General features: G+C 49.8%; 1 protein-coding gene across 7 annotated transcripts in view; it reads left to right on the top strand.

Annotated features, from left to right (window-relative positions):
- Cstpp1 (centriolar satellite-associated tubulin polyglutamylase complex regulator 1) overlaps positions 1-12,355 on the top strand; it is a 164,542-nt gene that overhangs the window by 148,960 nt on the left and 3,227 nt on the right. For 3 of the 7 annotated variants that reach the window (XM_076569972.1, XM_076569971.1, XM_076569973.1), the window contains 5 exons: positions 5,236-5,321; positions 7,167-7,362; positions 7,949-8,058; positions 10,433-10,496; positions 10,729-11,429. In XM_076569972.1, the coding sequence (XP_076426087.1) occupies positions 5,236-5,321; positions 7,167-7,362; positions 7,949-8,058; positions 10,433-10,496; positions 10,729-10,903 (631 nt within the window). In that variant the 3' untranslated portion in view covers positions 10,904-11,429. Of the gene's footprint in view, positions 1-5,235; positions 5,322-7,166; positions 7,363-7,948; positions 8,059-10,432; positions 10,497-10,728; positions 11,430-12,355 lie in introns of those variants that run through there. The other 4 variants (XM_076569969.1, XM_076569974.1, XM_076569970.1 and 1 more) reach the window with 2 other exon arrangements.

Below are 12,355 nucleotides of genomic sequence, written 5' to 3'. Positions count from 1 at the left end.
ACCCAGGTTGTCCCTGCCTGGGAAGAGAAATGCAAGGTGATAGCTTCCCGCCTGCCTTTCCCACAGTTCTGCTGGAATTGAGAGCAAGCAGAGTATGCGCAAATGTTCATGGGTCAGAGCATTTGTTTGGAGATGGACAGGACTACATGTGGTGTTTGTGTCTGCTTTGTTTTGCCTTGATTTAATTTGTTTTGTTTGAGACAGAGTCTCATTATGTAGACCATGCTGGCCTTGAACTAACAATCCCATTGCCGCAGCCTCCAGAGTGCTAGGATTACAGACACATACCACCACTTGTCTTTATAGGGTGGGCTTTGTTTTTATTTAGTTAGTTTTATTTTGAGTGTTTGGCCTACATATATGTATGTGCACCGCATGCATACTTGGTGGCAGTGGAGGTGAAGAGGGCACTGGATCCCCTGGAACTGGAGTTACAGATGGCTGTGAACTGCCATGGGGTGCTGGGAACCGAACCCAGGCCCGCTGCAAGAGCAACAAGTGTTCTTTTTTTTTTTTTTTTTTTTTCAATGCCGAATGCCGTTTATTGAAGGAGGGAGGAGGTCTTAAATACAGGCTGACAGCACAGTGGGAGAACCCCGGAGGGCAGAAGCTCCCTACCGATGTTTTACAGTCTCAACAAGTGTTCTTAACCACTGAGCTATTTTTCCAATGCCTTAATTTTCAAAATAAAAAAGATATTTTTCTATTTTTAAAATGAAGAGGCTAGAGAGATGCCTTGGCAGTTAAAAGTATGTATTATTCTTACAGTTAAAGGTATGTATTGTTCTTGCAGAGGACCCAAGTTCAGCTTCCAGAAACCACCCCAGGTAGCGAATAGCACACATGTAGCTCCAGCTCCAAGGGATCTGATCCCTCTGACATCCACAGACACTCTCTCTCTCTCTCTCTCTCTCTCTCTCTCTCTCTCTCTCATATATTCCCACAGATAACTCCCTCACTCTCTCATCTTGAACTCCAATCCATCACCCCAGAACTCTTCCAGAACCTTCCTTGAAACAAGGTCATCCACATGTGCTGCATTCCTGACTCAGGTATCAGTTTCAGCCAAGTCAATGGCAGGAACAGTCAAGCACAGTAGGCTACCCTGCCCCCCTGAGGCTCCGCTCTGCCACCATACTGTGCCATCTTCAAGGAGGGCTTGGTCTCTCTTCCTTAGCAGTGCCCATGTCTGTGGAGGGAGCAGCCATCTCCTACTGAGTATCATGACCACCCTTAGGTCTCTCATGTTGTCCAAAAGAAAGGATCAAGAAATGTTTCTGGCTGGGTGGTGTCACACACCTTTAATCCCAGCACTGGGAGGCAGAGGCGGCTGGATCTCTGAGTTGGAGGCCAGCCTGGTCTACAGAGTGAGTTCTAGGACAGCCAGGGCTACACAGAGAAACCCTGTCTTAGGAGGAGGAGAAGGAGAAGAGGAGGAAGTGGTGTTTCTGGCACAAGCATGACCAGTGATTCAAATGTAAGCCCAATTCTTGGAATCCCAGAAGTGCTTACCACAGACTGCAGAAAGACCCAGGGCCAGACTTCCACGTCCAGCACTGTTTCTGTGAGCAGCAAACAGATAAGCTCATACTCCCGGGGACTTTGCCCCTGACCAGGTGACAGGCACACATTCCTGATCCACAAAGTCGAAAGTGCTGCTCTCGGGCCAATTCTTCTCTGCTAAGACTGTTGAAGGTGTTTCCTCCTAGAGCAGCAAAGCCATCCTGAAAAGAGCAGCAAGTTCCTGGGGTAGATAAGAACGGGAAGAAGGGGGCGCGGGTTGTGGCCAGGATGCCAAAGAAGTAAACAACATGCATCTGAACCATTGTCTCTGGCTGCCGCAGGTCAGCAGTCCCAGCAGCTAACTACACAGCAGGGTGGGTGTGTATTAATGCACAGCTTGTGTGCATTAAAAAAAAATCTGTACTTAAATAGAACCTGAAACTTAACGCAATAAAAGAAATAAGAGGAGCTAACGTTCTAATCAAGAATGGCCTCTCAGGTTAGAGGGATGCTCAGTAATTCAGAGTGTTTGCAGCTTTTCCAGAAGACCTGGCTTTGGTTCTCAGCACCCAGTTACCACTGCTGTAAGTCCGATGCTCAGGCACCTGTACTCACATGCACATACCTACACATAGACACACCTAACTAAAAATAACATAAATCTTTCTTTACAAAGCCTCACAGAAAGCTGAGCCAGTTCTGAGGTGGGGGCAGAGTATAGAGTTTTGCCCTGTATATAGTCTTGGGTTAGGGAGGGCATTTCCCTACAGTCCAGAGAGGTGCTGGCAGGATCTGCTTGGAGCCTCTGGGAAGCAGAGTCTGCCTCAGGAGCATGCTGATGGGAGAGAAATGCAAAGAGAGGTAACTTTTAGAATTAGCAGGTGTGATGATGATGATTGCACAATGTTCTTAGTATACTAAAACACTGAGTTATATATTTGTAATGGGTTGATTTTATGGTATTTTAATTGCATCACAATATAATGACTAATAAAGATACAAATCAACTGCGACTATCCACATGAGCCCTAGGATCCAGGTTAATGATAGAGGAGGCACCACCCAAGGTTTCCAGGGGTGAGGCTCAGCCCAGTGCTCTCCTGAAGTCACTTGCTTTTGGCTGCTAGGGTGCCTGGCCAACCTGGAGTAGAGCAGCAGGGACGGGGCTGTCCCTTCTCTCCTGAGGTGGCCCTTCCTCCCCGGGTTTTCCTGGGAGGGCCTTCCGCCCCTGCACTGATCTTCACTAACCCAGACCTTGTCTCTGCTGCCTCCCGTCCAGATGTCTCAGGCAGGCTCGCTCAGTGCCCTCGTTCTCTGTTCTCTCTCTCTCTCTCTCTCTCTCCCTCCCTCCCTCCCTCCCTCCCTCCCTCCCTCCCTCCCTCTCCTTCTCTCCCCCTCCCCCTTCCCTCTCCCTCTCTTCCTCTCTCCCTCCCCCTTCCCTCTCCCTCTCTCTCCCTCCCCTCTTCCCTCTCCCTCTCTCCCCCTCCCTCCCTCCCTCCCTCCCCCCTTCCCTCTCCCTCTCTTCCTCGCTCCTTCCCCCTCTCTCCCCCTCCCCCTTCCCTCTCCCTCTCTGCCCCTCCCTCCTTCCCTCTCTCCCTCTCCCCCCCTCAGGTTGTGTGAAATCCCGAGCCGTTTGGATGGGGGCTTCGGTTAGTTTCCCGGGCACTGACGGCGGCCCGCAGCGCCTCCCTGTGGTCCTTGCAGCATTGACGCGTCCCACGCTGGCCTCTGTTTTTTCCAGCTGGTAGTGGAGGCAGCTTTCTTTCTCCCCAAGAGATACACAAGGAACAGTTAAAGCTCTAAGATATACACGGGAAAGAATATAAATGAGCCCCAGAAGCTAATGTATAAGTTAATGCTAGTGTTTCTAATTTTTCTTTTTCTTTCTTTCTTTCTTTCTTTCTTTCTTTTTTTTTTTTTTTTTTTTGGTTTTTTGGAGACAGGGTTTCTCTGTGTAGTACTGGCTGTCCTGGATCTCACTTGGTAGCCCAGGCTGACCTCGAACTGTCAGAGATCCACCTGCTTCTGGCTCCCGAGTGCTGGGATTAAAGGCGTGTGCCACCACTGCCTGGCTTTTAGTTCGTCTTATTATTTTTAGAAAGGGTCTCTAAGTAGCTCTGGCTGTCTTGGAACTCTACATAGACCAGGCTGGTGCTGGCCTCGAACTCACAGAGCTGCCTCTGCCTCTACCTCTCCAGTGCCTGGATCTAAGGCATGCACTTGGCTTCTTCCTCCTTTTGAAAGAAGCAGTGTGACCTACCTAATGGACACACTCAGCCTGTGGTGTCATACAAACTCACAAGTGTGTACTTGAGCAAGCTGACTCCTGTGGGATCAAAGACCCTCAGGTACAGAAGGAAGTAACAAGTCCAACATCTGGTGCTGTGGGGTGAAGATTAATGAAGGAAGTTAAAACTCTGTGTAGTGTCCCCTGTGGAGAGAGTGCTCAGTAAACCGTCCCTGTCTCTGCTATTGTTATCACAGCTCCTAGGAACCCTCCTCTGTCCTCAGGACTGTAGACCTAACCCTAACCCTAGTGCCTAACTCTAACCCTAATCCTAGCCCTCTGCACAATCCTAAGACAAGGGTACTTACTACTCAGACAGTGCTCTCCATAAAGTCCCTTCTCTAGAGTAAAGACCACTGACTCGCAAGCTGACCCACTTCCAGTTTGGAGACCCTCTGAGTCAAGGAAATAGATTTAGAAAAATACCCCAAAGCAAAACTAAACAATTTAAAATAGGAAGGAAGGAAGGAAGGAAGGAAGGAAGGAAGGAAGGAGAGAGAGAGAGAGAGAGAGAGAGAGAGAGAGAGAGAGAGAAAGAAAGAAAGAAAGAAAGAAAGAAAGAAAGAAAGAAAAGGAAAAGAAAAGAAAGATAAAGCCAGAAGGGCCCTGTCAGAAACAGATTGGAGGCCCAGCCCCCTCCAGCAGAGGAGTCTGGCACTCTGCCTGGCACACGGCTAGAGCCCAGCAAGTGCTGACTTCCTTCTCTTCCTGTCCCCCTTCAGCTACATCCCTGAGAGAGGATGAACATGGCCGTGGTGTGATCTCTTTACCAATCAAATGGTTTCTCCTTGAGGGTGCCCAGTAGGAAGAGCGGAGACGGGTACTTGCAGTGGCCTCCACACTTGCTGATGTGTGTTCTGTGACCCTCTCAAGTGCAGAATTGCCTACCCCCCTGTCCCCAATCTACCTTCCATGTCCCCGAGTGGAGGTGCCTGTCGCTGTTCTGGCCATTTGGTAGCTTATTAAATCTCAGCACCACTTGCCAAAACCCCTTTAAACCTCTTGGCTGTTCCTTTTTGCCTTTTCCGATGAGCGGTATTTATTCGGAACTAGATGGTCCTCGCTGCAGAATGAAGGGATTTACTGCTGAAGGACACGAAAAGAGGTCTTGGCTGCGTTACACTTGCACCCTCTCTTTGCCGCCTCCAGCGCCCTCTGCCCATGCTCCATTGACTGGTGCCGCTGAGACTGCCCTGGGAGCCTGCCCTGGGAGCAGTGTGCTCAGCTCAGCTGGGCAGCGGAGTTCGGCTGATGGAGAAGTGAGTGGTTCTAAGAGGAACTGGCTTCGGGACCCTTCTCCCAAACATGCTGCAGCCCCACGGGAGACTGGGGGCCTAGAAACAACTCGTTTGTGCATGATCTTTGTCTGTCAGCTTGGCTTTCCTCTCCTCAAGGCACACACATGTAACGTACTCTCGTCTCTCATTCTCTCCCTCTCCCCTCAGGATCGTGCTCATGGATGATGCCATGGATTGCTTGATGTCTTTTTCAGATTTCCTCTTTGCCTTCCAGATCCAGTTTTATTATTCAGGTAAGAATGTTCCAGGCCCCATGTGGCTTTTGTCAGGGACCATGCCTCCCTTTCTCACCCTCTTTTCCATCTGTGTGCCTGGCACACACATTTCCCTTCCCCACTTCCTCTAGGGGTATGCTACATCACGACCCACCAACAGGATGTCTGACTTACACTGGCGGTCACATTATTCAGTCTGCCGAGCCTACTTCCTCAGTGTCCTGAAGATACCGAAAAACACTTCTTCCAGTCAGCAGCACAAAGAAAGCCATTTAAGTGATAACAGCAGTAAGAGCACCAATAGCATTCACTTATTAAAACCTTACTGCTTCCCAGGTGCGCACTAAGGACTTTAATCTGTTCACTAGTCCGAAGAGATAAGCCTGCACAGTTAGAACTCAGACCGTGCTCTTAGCCACTCCCTTAGCCCTTGACCATGTGCGGCATATCTTTTACCATACTCATAGTTTTCAATAAGCACACACCAAACCAGAAGCAGCAGTACAGGACTGTAGTTCAAGCTACTAAAGAGACAGAGGCACAAGGGTCACTTTAGTCTAGGAGATGAAGGCTACCATGGCAACATAATGAGACCTCATCTCTAAAAGAACAAGAATCTCTCTCTACACACACACACACACACACACACACACACACACACACACACACACCAGCTCTATCTCACTTCCACTCTGCTTCCCAGTTCATGTCGTTGCACCCTTAAGCCCATTCTGACTTAATAAATGGAATAAAAATAAATAAATATAAATGTATACAACTCATATACCAAATTGAATTTGGGGTTTAGAAATTGCTGCATCCATAAAGAAACTTGGTTAAAGTGCTTTTCCAGTAAAAAAGAAAGCTGTCTTTGGAGCCTGGAAATAGCCTTCTTGCCAGCTAGTGCCCCAGTCAGCTTTGGCCTCACTTAGGTGCCACATTCTGTTGACTTGATCGCAGCCCAAGGGCTGTGCAGGCAGGAGCTAGAACCTGGGGTCACCACCTGCTCCAGCAGCACCAGCATCTGTCTCACTTCTCAGAAGCTCTTAGACAGAAGCTCTCAGAAGCTCAGCAAAGATGCAGCCATCTTTGGGAGGATTCCTCTCCTCTAACATGCACATACAGAGGAGAGAGAAGAGGAAGGGAGAAGGAGAAGAGGGGGAGAGAAAGGGGAGAGAGAGAGTGGGGAGACGGGAGAGAGGGAGAGAGGGGGAGAGAGAGAACAGGCCATAAGTCATTGTTTACTAACAATGGTGTGACTACAAAGCTTGGAGAACAACTTCAAATGATTACTAAATTAGCAGTTTGCAGGGCCCTCTCTTCCTCGGTGGTATTTATTTTTCCTTCCTTTCTTTCAAGGTATTTTGAGTACACTAAAAGAGGCCCAGTCTGGGCAGTAACAAAGATACTTCCTGCATCCTCCAACACGCTTTCATGAAGCAGATGGCCTCATGAAATGGGGCTAACCAGTGAGAATGTACATGTGTTCACTTTTCAAAAGAAAGAACACAGTTATAGCATTTAACATGTACCAGCACAGTATTAGGCACTGGGACAGGAGACATCAGTAGGGCATGACCCCTGCCATTGTTCAAGATTCTTACATTCCAGCAAGGAGACAGATAAGCAAATCCTTACATAGCAAACTTGTCGTTGGGTAAATGAATTAAAAAGACAGGGTGCTCTGCAGGTCTGCAGGGGGGCCTCATCTAGTCTCATGAGGGCAACAGTCCATCACCTCAGGGATTTTCGCATCTGCACGGAGGCTGGACAGAACTGAGCTATCAGAGAAGGGGGACATGGTGAAGAGATGAAATATGACCTCCTTGCCTAAACTGTACCTTCCCATCCCTGTGGTACCAGAGTTTTTGGACAGTGTGGCTGCCATCTACCAGGACTTGCTGTCAGGGAAGAACCCCAACACAGTGATTGTGCCAACATCATCCAGTGGGCAGCATCGCCAGCGACCCATCTTGGGTGATGCCGGTATGCTGGACGGAGTGGAGGCATCACTGTTCTATCAGCGCCTGGAGAACCTGTGTGACCGGCACAAGTACAGGTGGGACCTGGCCGAGGCCCCGCCCACCTCAGCCCCGGGGGCGGGGTCAGGCTGCGGGTCTGGGAACAAGTCTCTAGCAATATATTTTGATTGGCTCAGGGTTTCCAAATTTGAAAACATGGCCATTTGCCCCCAAAGCAGGTGGCTCACAAAGGGGCACTTTCACCAGGCAAAACTGGCTGTAGGTGACTTGTTTACTAGGGGGAAGACGAGCCTTGCCTTCTTGGAAAGGAAACATTTACTGTTCCAAACCTTTCCACAGAAAGGGAAGGTGAAACTGAGGCACGAAGGCCCCTTAGGGATAGCCTCCAGGCAAGGAGCTGTCACCAGTGGCCGCGTCTTCTTGCCCTCTCATCTGGGTTCCCTGTAAAAGCTTTGGTTATGGGGCCGGGGTGTGGCAGAGCACATGCCTAGCTAGCATGCTCCATCTCTAAGCTCACCAACTGAGTACACTGAGCATCCCAGCCCTGTGGGTCTGCAGTCTGGGCCTTGCTCCTGCCATGGTCTCCCAGCTTTTGAGTGTCCTGGAGGAGTGGATGAAAAGATGGCACTTAGGCTTGAATCTGGCCTCTGCATTTTCTTCTAGCTGTCCACCCCCAGCGCTTGTCAAAGAGATCCTGAGCAATGTCCAGAGGCTCACTTTCTATGGATTCCTTGTGGCTCTCTCAAAGCATCATGGAATCAACCAAGCACTGGGTAAGTAGAGCTCCTGTGACCTCTGGGCTCCTCCCAGCACAGGTAGCAGCTGGCTTCTGTGGGCAGATACGGCCCTTACAGGGGTAGGAGTCTCTGAATCTCCAGCCTAGAAGCTACAATGAGCATAACCCAAAACTGCCAGCCCTAGGAGGTCCCTCACATTCCCATGTGACTGACAGCTTTCTGCCCTGCCCCAACATGAATGAGCTGCTGCTCTGCTCCCTGGCATAGGCCTGGCCGGCCCCTCCCTAGAGAATCTCTGGTTCTGTTCTAGGGAGTGGCCTGCAGGTTGGGCAGACGCAGGGCTATTTACCCAGTAGTTCTGGAGATTATATATCAAAGTGACCCGAATCCAATTTAGAAACAGGGCAAAGGTGTGTCTGGGAGGTGTTTTTTTCCCAGGTGGGAAAAAAATCTGATAAATCTGAAAAAGAGGAGGAAAAAAAAGTGGCGACTGGCCCAGTTTTCCTGCCTGTCGCTTTTCTCCTCACTGGCTGGCTCCACCCACCACACTCCTCCCCCAGCCTCTCTCCCTCCCGGGGAGGGCCGGCAGGCCACTCTTGCTGGAGGTTTGTTGTCTTTTGTTGTTTTGAGACAGGGCCTCACTGTATAGCTCTGTGTAGCTGGAATGTACTACATAGACCAGGCTGGCCTTGAACCGCCTGCCTCTGCTTCCCAAGTGCTGGAACTAAAGGTGTGTGCCACAAACCCAGATCCTGGAGGAGGTTAAAGGATTTATGATTCCATCTTTGCTCAGGAGGATCTCCTTGTGTGATTCGATCCAGGATTCTGAGTCTTAGAGAGACAGAAGGCATCCCTCCTCCTTGTGGCAGTTGAGGGGATGGGATCCAGAGGTCAATTAACATTTGCTAAATACCCAGCACAGTGTGAGCCAGAAGCTGTGCTGGGACCTTTATGCTTATTTCTGTAGACACACATCTGCCAGTGTTCTAGAGGAGACAGGCGAGCTAACATGCATGCTACCGAGGCGGGAGTCAGGGACCTGCTCAACTAAGATTCATAAGCAGGGTCGCCAGCTGGACTGGGGCTAGAAAAGAGGCCAACTGGGGACCAGGGAACACTCTCTAGGTGTCACAGTCCTGGGAACTGACTACTTTTCTACCAGTGATAGCTGCTAGGAGGAAAAGAAAAGCTAGTTAGCAACAACCACAGCCTGCACTAACCTCATCCCCTCTCTGCTCTTAAGAAAGAACCTTCAAAGCTGGGAGGTGGTGGCACATGCCTTTAGTTCCAGCACTGGGGAGGCAGAGGCAGGCAGCTCAGCCAGGTCTACAGAGTGAGTTTCAGGACAGCCAGGACTACAAGAGAGAAACCCTGTCTTAAAAAAAAAACAAAACAAAAAATCCCTTCATTCCAATCTCCAGTTCTGAGGATAAAAAGGACCCTTACACAATTTATTTCTAACTACTAATTAATGACTAATATGTAGAATAGGCAGCAACAGAAGGCAGCATGTGTTAAAAATAGTAACTTGGAACTAGCCTGCTCGAAACAGGTTGTGGAAGAAATCTGTCCCCCCAGAACGATCTGAGGCGTAACCTGACGGTGTAATCGTCAGAGGGGCCAGGGCTAGCTGCTGGGAGTCTGAAGCCCAGCACCACTGTCTGCCTCGAGGCTAAACTGCCATTGAGCCCCGTTCCTTCAACAGTTTCCTGGTGAGAATCTCCCTCTCTGCAAATTTCAGTCTCACCTTCCTACTCATGATGGAGGTGGGTTTTGTTGTTGTTGGGTTTTTTTCCCTAGTTAGGAAAAAAAAAAAACTGATTATTCTGAAAAAATAGCAAAAAGAAGATTTCATTGGAGGAAGCACCCAAAACTCTTCATACACTTCCCAATAGCATCACCAACCTATGTATGCCTTTATGGCTAAGGGAACCAATCCGGACAGATGCTAGTACCAGACCTCAGGATGGGAGCGGATTTCCTCCTCACTAGAAGCAGCAATTTTAGCATGTTTTCACATATCCTACATTTGAGGGGATGGGATCAAGGGAAGGGCAGTTGTATACATTGGCTGTTTTCTACCCTTTGGATTTAGCCTAGACCATAATCTTTCCAGCTCCGCACTTGGGGCCTCAGGAACTGAACACCCAGTGCTGGTCACAAAGCACATCCGATCTTAGAAGGGGGTTGATCACCTGTTTGGGGATATCTCCTTAGCTGTCACTTTTGCCCCAAGGGAGGGAAAGTGAGATCACTCAATGTATGAAGTAGCAGCTGACTTCCTGTTTCACGTGGACTAACTTTCCCTGATGAACAAGTTGTCAGACATGAAGGCGAGGGACAGAGGATCTGCTCCCTTGCAGGGCCCTCATGTTGATTTGTGACTTCACCCCACACCCCTATCTTCTAGGAGCTTTGCCAGACAAAGGAGACTTGATGCATGACCCAGCCATGGATGAGGAGCTGGAGCGGCTGTAAGTGTCAAGTGGGAAGATGCTGCCCTCTTGTGGAAGCCAGATCTGTTAGCGGTGACTGTGACCACAGTAGGTGACACAGCACCTATTTTTAACACCCCATGTTGGTCAGTGAAAGGGCTTGGGGCCAGCAGAGAACAAAGGTACCCTACGTCCTTGGGGGTCTGCTCAAGTGCGTGGATGTGCTGACCTCTGAATAGGAGACTCAAACTCTGGGCTTTTCCTTCTTCAGGCTGGTCCAGGTCCCAGGCCTGGTCAACTCCATCACTGCCACTTCTGAGGCCAGCTGCCTGCCTTCCCGAACCCCTCCCCGGGTTGGTTCCCCATGGAAACCCCTCCATCGCTCCCGCAAACTGGATGCAGAGAGCGATGGCTCCACTGAAGAGACAGACGAGTCTGAGACTTGAACCTGCAGGGTCCCATCTGTGGCCTGCTCCTTGCTCCCCACCCTGCTCTTGCTGCCCTCACCCGACTTCTCCAGCATCACTGTGCTGCCCTCTGCTGGAGAGAAGCGTGAATAACCGCCCTCCAGATAGTTGAGTAACCCCAGAAACCCCCGTGTAATTCATGCTCCCAGCTTTTGACAACCTGCTGTGCCCTAGGCTGAAGGCCACTTCATCTCTGGCAAGGGTTTTGGCTTGTAGCCTTTTGTTGGCAGTCTGCTTTAAGTAGTGTCTTCTCAGCCACCACGACCCTCCTAGTAAGGGTCATTTCCCACAAGAGGAACATGAATTAGTAATGCAGGGTCTTCATGGTCAAGGGTGACTCCTGAGAGCACGTACTGGGAATATCAACCGTGGCCTTCTGCTGGAGAAATCAGCCACTAGCTGGAATAAGAGGGAGGATGGCAAGAATTTCACTTTCAAAGTCGGCTTCAAGTTTGTATCAAATAGTCCAATCTGTGAAATGAATAAAGTCCCTTGTCTCTGGTAAGCAATGAGTCTAAAGCCAGTAGGCTAAGGGGAGGGAAAGGGCAAGTGATTGGGGGCTTTTCTAACTGACGGGAGGTGGAGCCAGGGGGCCACTGGATCAGGGAGACCTGTCTCCACAGACAGAGGACCTGGCAGCCATTCAAAGCAGAGGCACACCTGAAATGGCCTTCAGCAGCATCTCAGGACTTTCAGTCAGGTTCTACCACTTGTGAGACCCTGGCCACAAGAACTAGAGCTGCCCGGCCTTTTCCAGGGTCTGTGAAGACCTGCTCCCAGGTCAGGGCAGTAGTGCACATATGCACAAAGCAGGCCTAAGGTTTTGGAGCAGAGACTGGGTAACTGGAGAGGTGATCTTCACCTTTCTTGAATGAGGTAGGTCCTCTGCAAAATAAAATTCATGCAGGACTCATGGCAGAGCAGGCTGCCTGCCCCAAGTAAAGCCAATGTCACCACTTACTGAACACATAATTTTCCTCCATTCCTCCTTACCAAGACCTGCCAGTGGATGATTACAAGTGGCTTCCAAAAAGCCCTGCAGTGAGTGCCACGCATCTGAGTGAGTTCCTGAAAGGTTTCTCAAAGTCTGGTGGGTAGCAGAACCACAGGGAAGTTTGGGACAGTGCCAGTTACCAAGCTGGGGTCCTACCGTGTCAATTTGGGGTTGGAAACAGAAATCTCTATTTCACCAACACCCCAGGTCATTCCAAAGCACTGGAAATCACTGGCTTAGAACCCCATGGCTCCCTTTAGCTGTCCTTTCTAACCCTGCATGTCCCGGAGTGTACAGTTTACAACTGTACAGTGCTGAGGATCCCAAGGACAAAGCGGCCCTGTAAGGAAAGGGGCATCTCTAACTCTTCCCAAGTTTGAAAGTCTAAAATGCTTTTTCAGGCCAGGCATTTTAGTGCATGCCTGTCATTCCAGTGC

Source organism: Peromyscus maniculatus, chromosome 4 (genome assembly GCF_049852395.1).
Source record: "Peromyscus maniculatus bairdii isolate BWxNUB_F1_BW_parent chromosome 4, HU_Pman_BW_mat_3.1, whole genome shotgun sequence".
Taxonomy (NCBI): Eukaryota; Metazoa; Chordata; class Mammalia; order Rodentia; family Cricetidae; genus Peromyscus; species Peromyscus maniculatus.
This window is presented reverse-complemented; position numbering and strand designations above follow the sequence as displayed.